Here is a 12001-nt window from a genome sequence, read left to right on the forward strand (position 1 = left end):
GTCTTTGAGACTGGCTAGCTTTGCCATTCATCAGGCTATCTCTGTGTCTGCGCAGCTCGAGCAAGAACAAACCCAGACATCTCTGATCTTCGTATCCCATGACTCTTGAGAGTGGTCCAAAACCCTCTCTGAACAGGCAATGGAAGCGGCCTCGTATCTCGTAGTAGACGGGGTAGCGGCATGTATAGTGTAGCTCTGTCTCAGGTTCCATTTTACACAAGGGGCATGTCCTGTCCTCTGCTGGTACTCCGCTGTATCTCCCAGTCTCAATCCGCAACTGGTGAGAAGATGTGCGTAACTGGCCAATAGCACATCGTATCCCATGAGACAAGTGGGTATCCATGTATCTGGGTCTCGTCACAAAACCATCTTCCATAAGCTGGAGAAGGTGGTCTCTGTAGAAAGCCATCTTCGTGCCCAATTTTTTGTGCTGGTTGTATCCATGTCCTCCTGGTGTCTAGCTGGGTCAGGTCTTGGCGGATGAGTTTGGCGATCTCTGACTGTGTAAGAGTGAGAGATGGTGCATCCAATGAGTAATGGAATGGTGGCAGCCTGTCTATGCTGAACCCATGTGCCTGAAACCATGATGTCATCTCCCCATACCAGCATGTTGTATCTCCTTGTATGGCTAACTGTCGAGAGGGTTCAAGTGCTATGCGAGCATATCTGTCTCTAGGAAGTTCCCATGTGCGGTTTATAAAGGAGACTGATCAAGTGAGCGCCTCCACCACTAGTGGGGGGGCCGCTAGCTCTGCTCGGATAATGGCCCGTGGTACTGATGCCTTGGCTCTAATGAGCCGCGAGATCATAGAGACGAGAGGTTTCTCCATGTTCCCCCATCCGTCTGTTCGACCCGGCCTCCCGTGGTGATCCAGTGAAGGTCCCCATATCTCGGTTCCATAGAGCACTGCTGAAGCCACCAAGGTGTCAAAGAGCGAGAGCTTCGCCCGGGGCTCCTGAAACTGAACTTAAGAACACATCCTCTCCAATCTACCCAATGCTGCGTGGGCTCTAGTAACTCTGGTCTCAGTTGCTCTTCTGAGTGAGAATGCAGGTCCGCTAAAAACCACTTCAAGGTAAGTGTAAGCGTTTGTGTACTCCACAGTCTCCTGGCCGTATGTGAATGTAGGTGCTGACCTCCTGATCCACTGTGGGGTGGTATTAAACACCATAACCTTGGTTTTACCCAGGTTGACAGACAAACCACTTTTGTGGGCAAACGTATGCAAAGCATCCAATTGACGTTGCATTCCCTCTGGGGATTCGGAGATCAACACTATGTCATCAGCTTATAACAAAAGTGGAATCCATGTCCCTGCCAACTGAGCACCTTTATCCCCATCGCTGTCAATGTAGTCGGAAACCTCATCCACATACATACCGAAAAGAGTAGGAGAGAGCGGGCAGCCCTGCTTCACCCCAATAGTAAAGTGAACCGGTGTGGAAAGTCCCTCCGGGGTGCGTACATGCCCTACTACTGATCTGTACAATGCCATGGTCCCCCAAATGAGTTCTGTGGGTAGTCCCATTTCCTGTAATCTGCACATCAGTCTAGCTCTGGGTACTGTGGCGAAAGCTTTGCGGAAGTCCACAAAGCTACAATAGATCCGTCTCCCATGAGATCTGCCTCCTCGATGATGGCCTGAGTGTCAGGATATGGTCAAGAGTAGAGAAGCCTCTCCTGAATCCTGCCTGCCCAGTTGCACGTATTCCTTCCCTCTTTGCCCATCTACTCAGCTGTTGCTCAAGAATGGATGCATACAACCGTGCCAGTGTGTGCCCAATCATAATAGTGCGATAATTCCCAGGCTCCATGGGGTCTCCTGATTTGAAGATAGGTACGATCGTAGATAGGCTCCAAGTGTCCGGTAGGCCCTCACACATGGCACGGTTAAACATAACTGGTAGAAGCTCTGCTAGTAGGTCTTTGGCATGCATGAAATGCTCAGCGACTAGGCCATCATGATCATATGCTCTCCCAGTCTTCATCCTGTCAATAGCTTTCTTCACCATCTCATCGGTGAAAAAGACACATGCGTGTGGGCATGGATCGGGGGGGTTGGGGAGGGGCGGCTGTCCAGGTACTGTGTACAAAGATGATGCGTACTGACCCTAGGTCTCTGTGGAGGAGATAGCGGGGCGGGGGGGGGGGGGGGGGGGACTGCTCATGAAAGAGCCGCCATGCCTCACGCGAGTCATGACTCAAGAATAGCTGATATAGATCCTGCTAGAGTCGAGCCAAAAAAGCCCTCTTCTTCCGCCGCACCAGGCGTCGGAAGTCAATCTGTGACTGTCTGTGAGTGACGTCCCCCAATAGCACCTCCCTCTGAAGTCTGGCTCTAGTCTGGCGGCACTCCTCATCGTACCAGCTGTTCTGAGGCATGCTCTCTGATCGGCGGCTCTGCTCAGGCTGGGTGACTGGGTATGCTTCTGCTGTTGCCTCATGTAATGTCTGTTTCAGTATAGTAGTTAGCTCCTCTCCCTCTGAAGTCTGGCTCTAGTCTGGCGGCACTCCTCATCGTACCAGCTGTTCTGAGGCATGCTCTCTGATCGGCGGCTCTGCTCAGGTTGGGTGACTGGGTATGCTTCTGCTGTTGCCTCATGTAATGTCTGTGTCAGTATAGTAGTTAGCTCCTCCAGAGGTCGCCCCGGGTTCTTAGTGCATAGATTCCGTACAGAATCCGTGTCCCGTGTGAATGTGTAGCGAGTGGGGGCTGCTACTCGTGGCCTGTGTGCTACACTGAACTTGAAGGAGATGGTCATCGACACCAGAGCATGATCCACTGCCACCCCGACCGGTCTGGGCACAACTGTGAGATCCTGGATACTAGAGATGAGATTCGGCTGTGCCATGACATAGTCCACTGTGCTGGCTCCATGTCTGTTTGGGAAGCATGTAAAACCTCCCGCAGCAGGAAATCTCTGTTGGCCGTTCAATATGGCCAATCCATGTGCAGTGCCGATGTCTATCAGGTGTCGCCCATACTCAGTATATTCCACATTGTGTGATAGTTTGGAAAGGCCCGTCTGTGCAACATCTAGCTCTCTTAGCATCTCCTCTGAAGTATCATAAAACACTGCTTGATGATGGGCAGTCCTAGCATTGAAGTCCCCTAGGATGATAATGTCACCATCCCTAGAGAACTCCCATATGTCATCATCCAAAATAGAGAAAGGGGACTGTCCTCTGGGTGATGCATAAACTGATGTACTCGGGGGAAAGTAGCAAATAGCTAGAGGTATTTGCCTGTCTCTGCTTTCAGTCTCACCCACATGTACCTAGCCTGCTCATGCGTGCGGGCTATATGTATCAGTGGCTGCAGATCCTCTCTAAATAACATTGCCACTCCCCCCGAGCCCTGCCCTCTGTGCTCTGAGCGTGTCTCCTGTCTGTAGGCTGTCTCCCACCTGTATCCAGTGATGTGAGGCATGGATTGCCCAGGGGCCTGGTGTGTCTCAGAGTAAAAGATGATGTCTCTGCCAGTAAAGCTATCCTCAAAAGCTCCCACGTCAAGACGCATAGATCCATTGCAGTTCCAGGCAGCTATTTTGAGTGTGGTCCCATAAGTCTCGCACCGTCATGTGGAGCGTCGCTCTAGTATTACCACTTTTCCGTCTCGGTATAAAGCGCTTTTGCCTTTTTCCCTTGCGGCTCTAATCTCCGGCATTACTTCCTGCATGAGAGAGAGAGAGAGAGAGAGAGAGAGAGAGAGAGAGAGAGAGAGAGAGAGAGAAGGGGAGAGAGGAGCTTCTGGCCAGGGCGCCACCGTCTATGGGCAGTCTACGGTTCTGCTGGCCGCCTTTGCCCTGTGCGTTTGTTCTGCCCCTTTGCCCACTAGAACGTGGAGGCGTTCCATCTGCCAGTATTGATACAGGGAGTGTAGTGGTATCCCGAACGAGGTTTTCTGGGTGGGAAGGGCGAGATGTCCCTATCAAAAAGGGTCCCAAGGCCCTCAAGTGAAGGCTGGAGGAGAGAGGAAAGACTCTTTCAGGCTGAATCTTTGAGTGCGAAGAAAGAATTTTTTAAAACAGGGGAATATCAACCTAACCCTGCTGTCAGACTCAGAGGCTGAATCTTTGAGTGTGAAGAAAGAATTTTTAAGAAGCTGCTGTTGGGCATTTCGGCTCGCCATTCCAAACAGCATTCCCGATGTGGGAGATGTTCCAGTAACGCTCTGCGTGGTGGAATTCCAGATAACGGAGTGCAGTTCTGACATGTCTGTTTTGGGCCTACCCTCTATGCATCTGCTAAGCCATTCATCTGTGATGGGGTTTCACAAAAGCTATGAGCATCGCTTGATCCTTGGAGTTTATTTATTCTTTTCGAGGGGTGTTTTTTATTTTTTTTGTGTGTGGATATCTCTGGTTCAGGGTTTACCTCATTGGCTTTATAAATGCATTGCATGCTTGCAAAATGTATGCTTTGACGTTTGATTGCTAAGAATTGTAAAGTAATCCATTTTTGCCTCAAATATCAATATTGTATTTTGTGGTCTATTCTTACCCAAAAAAGTGAAATTGCAGGCTGCTAGGGTTTTTGAGAGCCAGCTTGCAGACTCGCTACTTGAGGGCAATGGGCAGCTGGCATTTAAGAAGTTAGCTGCAGCAACGGTCGAAACTTTGATGCCAAAGATTGAAGGCAAAGGAGAATTTGGCCAGGCTCGATGGAGACTTGTTTCTGCTCCTCAAATACCAAACTTGCTATCCTTGGATCCAACAACGGATCCTTTCAAATCGCTGGCCAATCTCTCTTTTGGTACAGAGGTGGAAGTACAGCTGGGGAAACGGCTTCAGGTAAATGGCTTTTCTATTGGCTGTCTGTGGTTTTGCAAAGGTCACTGTGTTCTCCATTGCGATTGTTGTGAATTATGCTGCTAGCTGTCCACACCAGTGTCGGCTATTATTGTTCTGTGTGAGAGAGTGACACATGCAAAGAGTGTGCCAAATGGTTAGCCTGCTTGTGGCTGCTGTTTTGCATGATCCTGAATGATTTCGGCTGAAGTTTGATGACAACTTAACCATGGGGATAAGAACATAACATGTCCTGCATTTAGGTGTCTTAAGAGCATGGCAAATACCAAATGGGTTAACCATGGGGGATGCATTGTTTGCAGTACTCCAGATATGTATTGCATGACAAATGCATCACAATCATAAGGTTTGGCACCAAGGAGTCATTTTCTACGTATGCTGGATATGATAACTCTTTCATGAACCAGTTGACCACCTCTTTGGCTTGTTAAGGATCAGAAGACAAACCATCTGCACTGTTATTTGAGGTGGAAGTGGTATCATATGCCTTCGTAGGATAATTAGGTCAGGTGGTATCATATGTGGTTTATAAAATCTATGTGTTTGAGTTTAAGTTTTTTTGAGATCACATATTGCACAAATTTTTCATCTCTCTTATTGATTGTTCAAATCACAGGCATCAGTAGTGCGGCAACTCAAGGAATCGGAAATGGCTACGCAATGGACATTAATCTATCACCTAAGCAACAAGCTTCGTGTGCTTTTCTCCTCCATTCCCTCAGTGGATAATCGGCTTTTGTTTGAATATTCGGCAACATCTCAAAATTAAGATAGTCACTAGTTTAGTGCAGATGGCAGTAATTCTACATTCTTTCCAATAAAGCCCCTCTTTTTCCCATAAGATAGGAGTAAGGGTGAAGATAAGAGGGGTCCCTTTTGGGATACATCATCACTTATAGCTGTATATATGTACTACACTTGTATCATAAACTGCTGTACAGGTGTCAAAACTTTTTGTATACTAGCACTCTTACTTTCCTTCAAAGGTGCATTTTTCCCTCTTTGCGAGGTCTCTATGGTTCAGGATGATTTTTAATCATCAGGCATGGATGTATACAGAGCCTCTTCATGTATCGAGTGGTTTTGACATACTGTGCATCAGTGCACATAAGTTCTTATGGTGCGTGGTTGTGACGGTTTGTATTGTGAGAGAAGTATTGTCAGATTCTCATCTCTCACTATGGTTTTTCGTATGAAGAATGACTGAGTTTCACTTTAGAATTCAGGAGAGCTAAGTCCTTTTTGGTTATAGACCTAGAGATCTATATGTTGGATGCAGGAGATGCTGGACTCTCAGTGACAAGGATTCATTGTTCCTCGTATGTTTTTATTCCCCTTTCTATCTTTCAATTCGCTTTCAAGCATCTTCAAAGTAATATCATGAACAATCACCCCCCCCCCCCCCCCCCCCCCCCCCCCCCCCCCCCCCCCCCCCCCCCCCCCCCCCCCCCCCCCCCCACCCCACCTTTCTCATTGTGGATTTCCCACAGAGTCAGACAGTGCCTACTGGGTCGATGCAAGGTATGCTATGGAACGCAGAGTGGTTACTGAATGATTAGCTGCAAAATTACTTCTCTAAATGACAAGGGGTACTTCAAGCCTGCAACATAATTGGTCAAAGAGAAAAGAAACCCTCTAGTTGCAACCACTTTCTCGAATTACCATAACCATGTGAACGGGCTGAACTTGTATCCACACCTCACTTCATAAGTGCATTAAAAAAAAAAGTGGCATTTAGAATTTCTAAAATGACCTCATTATATATCTAACCTTCACAGAATGGAATGCACCATGAGAAGCATTTTGCACCAAGATAGCTTGCTCATTCCACTTGACTGTTGCTATGATGCCTCTCTTCTTTGTGACAGTGCTTGTCAATCTCTCCCACGTCAGGCACTTTTCTCGAATCATATCTACTGCACATCATAATATTTTATCCCAATATTGTTTAGTGCTTAGCCTTGCTCATCAGTTACTCTCATTGAATGCTCATCATGGTATATAGTAATTGGCCATGTTTCAAGAAGTTTTCCCCGTCAATCAGAGGCTCATTTAATTATCTTTCGATCTATAGTAACAGCTCAAGCTTTGCTAGTCTCTGGAAACATGTATGAACTTGATGACTCCAAATCAATGAGACCCACCTCTTTCATTGCCTTTCTCCACATGCTGCACTCAAATAAGGATATCGCTCTTCATAACTAAATAATGAATACCATCAATCGGAGCAAGAAAGTAAGATATTCTTCTTCATCGTTGTTTTTGACCGTCAAAAGAAGATGATATACCTTTGGAGCCTTTGATGATCACTTTTACACACACACTCTGCGAAATTTTAAATTCCTGACAGCACCATCACTTAAAATGTTTATAGGATAAAAATATTGAAATGTCAGGTGGCAGTCGCATTTAGCTTTGGACAAGAGAAAATGGACTCTCTGTGCACGACTATATATACTCGATGAGTTTTAATTTGTGCACAACTATATATACACGATGGTTGAAGTCCCAAAATTCTAAAGTTAATCATATTTTCTTGGGCCCTTCTGATTCTTTGACAAGAGAAATGTACCTCCAAAGCTTTGCCTTTGGAGGGTGTGCCTCCTCTTTCAAGTTGAGATCTTTTTGTGGCCTTTTTTGTGTGTGTGTGTGTGTGTGTGTGTGTGTGTGTGTGTGTGTGTGTGTGTGAGAGAGAGAGAGAGAGAGAGAGAGAGAGAGAGAGAGAGAAGAAGAAGAAAATTTTTAACGTCGTGGGAAACTATCCGAATAAACCTCAGATCTATTCGACGAGAGTTGAACTCAAGACTTGTTATTCAAGAGGGAAATGGCATTAACTAATCTACCACACTTGAGAGAGAGAGAGAGAGAGAGAGAGAGAGAGCGCCTCTCACATTAAGAAACATGTGGATCACTAGAAGGAGAGCTCTTTTGATCCACTTTAGCCCCATGCAGTTAAATGTAAATTTCAGGTTGGTTTGTATGGATAGACCTCAAGCAAATGATCATTTATAATTTCTTCGGATGGTGATGGTTCCTTTTTTGACTCATAACCACAAGAATTTTTAAGAGGATGTAAGAATGTCTCCCTTGTCTTCATGTTGCACCGAGTTTTGTTGCTTCATGCTTGACCTAGGATTGTAGATGAACCTCGAGGTGGTCCCTTATTAAAGGTTTTCCACATCACGTGCAATGCTCAAGGAATTATCAATAATGCCCCCAGATACGTGTTGTGTTTACACTCTTCAGTACATTTAATATTCCCAACCCCCTCCGGTGTGTATGTGTAAACATAAAGTATAAAAATCTTTAGTATAAAAGTCCCCCTTTAACTGGCTCATGACATAGCACATGTTTTTAAAAGTAACCCTGTGATAAAAACCAATGTCCCAATCTTGTTGTCTGTAGTTGTCGTGAGCCACGGCATGAATATAATTTGCGATGTCTATATGGGTTGAGGCTTTGATGGAGATAGGACCACCAATCTCTCAAATAATTGCCTCCTCATAAAACCAAACAAAGGCCCACTATTAATAGTTGCATGGAGATGAGTTGCCTTCTCTATCATGACTCTACAAGTTGCACCATATCAATCGGACGCCAATCCTATTTAGCAGAGATCATTGCATGTGATGCTTTGCCATTTGAGGAGAGCTTAATGCTCACACATTGATATCACCACTTTCTCCATTTGGAGTTAAGTGCAAATTTTTTGACCAAGCAATAAATTTTCCTTTTGGGTTGAAATATCTTTTCCTAATTCATACTCACCCCTCTGACACGCCTACCTTCGTTTAGAAGATAATTATGTTAACATATTTGCCTCCTCCTTTGTATATTGTTAGCTGGATTGTTGCCAACATTGGCCTTTTCCTTCAACCCCCGTGATTAGTGCCTTCATTGGTCTATGTTTGTATCTCACCTCAAGCTTGCATCGTAGTTAGGTGGTCTAGACTTTGCTCTTCAAGAACGCCCATGTCTACTCTCCTACTGTGTTCATTAGGTGGTGGAGGCAAGTTATCTCTTCTTGTCTAACTTTCTCTAGAATATCTACATTGAGACAAGACATGAATCGCTGAGTTGCATAAAGTTTACGAGGTCTACCTCTACTACTATCTCTTATTGTAACACTAGACCTTAAAATCATTGAATTGAAAGTCTATACCAACATCTTGGCAAAGCTCACATAGCTTTTCTATTATCTTGGTTATAGTAGACCTCATTCCCATGTTTGTTCTTGATAGGCCTCATTTTCCGTCTCAAAGGTAGAGGGAAGGCATACAACCTTCCTTCTTTCTGGGCATGTTCATGGTGTTATTTGGTACCATTGAATTATGTAAGGAAGCATAAGGATTATTGTGGTAGATTTGTAAATGTTGGCCAAGTGTCATTATCATAAGCTAGAGATTATAGAAATGAACCTCTAACAAGAATAAAGTATAGAGGGAAGGCATACAACCTTCCTTCTTTGTGGACATGTTCATGGTGTTATTTGGTACCATTGAATTATGTAAGGAAGCATAAGGATTATTGTGGTAGATTTGTAAATGTTGGCAAAGTGTCATTATTATAAGCTAGAGATTATAGAAATGACCCTCTAACAAGAATAAAGTATCTACTACAATCTTTCCTTACTATCGAATCACTTGATTAACAAGGTGATCCCAACAATGGGTGACAATATTATCCATCTCTACAACATGATTGACCAACAACACAATGACCATCCTAAAAAGGGCATACATATAATTGAGCTTACAACAACAAACACCTCCTATTACAAAGGTTTGGATGGGACAAAAAAGACGTGAACAACAAGAGTGTCCAACAACAAGATTGGGTAGCTATAATCATATATTTTTCATATTGGGATAGTGTCCAAATAAATGCAATAAATGTATGTCAATGATGATAATAATGACAAAATAAAGGTATCAATGTAGGCAATATTTATTTCGCTTGATCATGATGCACATTCCTTGATTTCATTTAATGGCTAGCTCCCTCTTATTCCTTGATGATATTTCCTTATTGGGATTCTTTCATTATTGGTCTTGGATGTATTAAGATCTGTCCTAGAGATAAGAAGAAGAAAAACGCACAATTAGAAAATATGTGTGACCTTTAAAGCACACATGCGCACACATGTGGGTGTAGATGTTTTACTTTTAATAAATACACCAAGGAACAAGATGTTCAAAAGACGACTGGCTAAAGATGTTTAGGCAAAGATCAGTACAGAAACAACTCAGTCTTTGATTCATAACTGTACAACATAATAAGAATGAAGTATCATTCCAAATGAGTTTATACAAGGGTCTCAGAACTATCCTAGTTGAATCATCAAGTGTTTTCAAAGTCGGACTGCAGCAAGCTAAACCTTTTTAAGCCAAGATAGAGTTCTCACCTGCATCTATATAGTCAAGACAACAGATATGACTTGGCTACGTATGGCAGGCTTCAAAGAACCTATCAGTTGTTATCCATGTCAAACTTAAAAATTATTAGACTAGCTACTTTCCTATACATTAAAGTAGATAATATCTCAAGTTTTTTATGCAAACAAAGTAAATCTACCAGAATTGCTTCATATGTTTATAACAATTCATCTTTATAACAACCGTTTACTGTGAGAGGAAGTCGTCTGCACCATATCATTCAAAGTATTCTTTTAGCTAAACATTGTATGAAAAAACAACTAAAGTTTTTAAATAGTTTTTTCCAAGCTCAATGAGCAGGCCCGAAGTACCATTATCCAATTTTAAGCTATATTTGGCCCGAAGAATTCCAACCTATTTAGTTTTGAGGCCAAGATTCAATATTTTATTTCTGCTAAACCAAGTGAGCAAATCTGCCTAGAAGATATTTTCTCAAATATTTCAAGTAAAACTTCAACTACTTAGTGTACCAAAACTAAGTAGTAAAGTACCACAAAAAATAGTGAGCTAGCTGTAAAAAGTTTTAGATTAAATCCGGATATCCAAGACCTAAACATGCCAACCAGTAATCAACAGTCAAGGTGTAGGCAAATCAAAGCAAACCAGTAATCCCACCTCAATAAAGAGATACCAAAAAGGCGAACTAGGAGTTAGCATTGAAGGTGTAGCTAAATCAAAGCAAACCAACACCCTCACGTCAGTATAGAGATTATTGTATTTTGTCTATGGTTAAAACAACCAGATCTAAGCCAGCCATACAAGCAACATGTAGTAGGTCAGATTTGTCCTGAGGTTTTTAAGGTCACTAGGCTCCCCCCTTATACCATCATAACCTCATCAAGTAATAGTATTCAACAATAGGCTAAAGGTTAGTTATTCTGAAGATAAACATACTTCCCATATCATAACAAAATAAACCAGATAAACATATGATACAGTTTATGTATAAAGCCAAAGCAAAAAGCCAACCCTTAATACTTGTAATTAGCAGCATGCTGTATGTAAGATTTTATGCAAGTCAAGGTCAGCATGACAAAGTCCAGCAGGGTCAGTAAAGAAGAAATTATTTTGCTAAAAAAACGGCCCAAAGCACTATTAGCTAGAGCCAAAGATGTACTAGTAAGACCTAGAGCCAGATCCAGTCATTTGCAACCATACTTAAATATAGCCAGTTTTATGATAGTAAGAACTAACCCGGAGCTTAGGCCAAATTTTGGCAGTAAAGCACCAAAAATCAGATCAGTATCCATAGATTTTAAGCCAACAAACAAACCTAGACTATGCATGTATGTATAAGTTTACATATAATTGATGGCAGTACCCCTCAACAGCTAACTGTAGTTGAAAAAACCAATTCTAAGGTCTAAGCGAGATATCCCCGACCAAAAATGCTAACTAGTAATCAGCAGGATGTAAGTAAGTCAAAGCAAACCAGCATCTCCTCCTTAGTAGAGAGATTAAGCGAGTCAAGGAAATATAATCATGGTTTTATCTGCAAAGTGTATTTATCAATCCTAGTTTAGAACCTGCAATTCCCAAGCATAGATTCCATCAGTAAATCAATTCTTCTGGTTTTTAAAAAATTAGTAAGCCGAAATCTTTTCTCAACAAAATCCCAATGTAGCTTACTGTCAGATTAAGAACCACAACATATCCCACCGGAATACTTACTGAAGGAATATGAACCATCACATAATATTCCAGAATATCCACCAGTGTCCAGCATAGTCAGAAAAGTTTCTCCCTTATAACAC

The 12001-nt window shown here is 43.0% G+C and overlaps 1 protein-coding gene across 1 annotated transcript in view; it reads left to right on the plus strand.

The window, feature by feature from the left end:
* The window catches only part of EMB2410 (embryo defective 2410), a 67018-nt gene extending 60985 nt beyond the window's left edge, over positions 1-6033 (plus strand). The window contains exons 22-23 of the mRNA XM_086491921.1: positions 4525-4794; positions 5429-6033. Coding sequence (XP_086348047.1) covers positions 4525-4794; positions 5429-5581 — 423 coding nt within the window. The 3' untranslated portion in view covers positions 5582-6033. The remainder of the gene's footprint in view (positions 1-4524; positions 4795-5428) is intronic.
* Positions 6034-12001: the final 5968 nt, after the last annotated feature.

This window comes from Adiantum capillus-veneris, chromosome 2, assembly GCF_014529385.1.
Source record: "Adiantum capillus-veneris isolate H3 chromosome 2, ASM1452938v2, whole genome shotgun sequence".
Taxonomy (NCBI): domain Eukaryota; kingdom Viridiplantae; phylum Streptophyta; class Polypodiopsida; order Polypodiales; family Pteridaceae; genus Adiantum; species Adiantum capillus-veneris.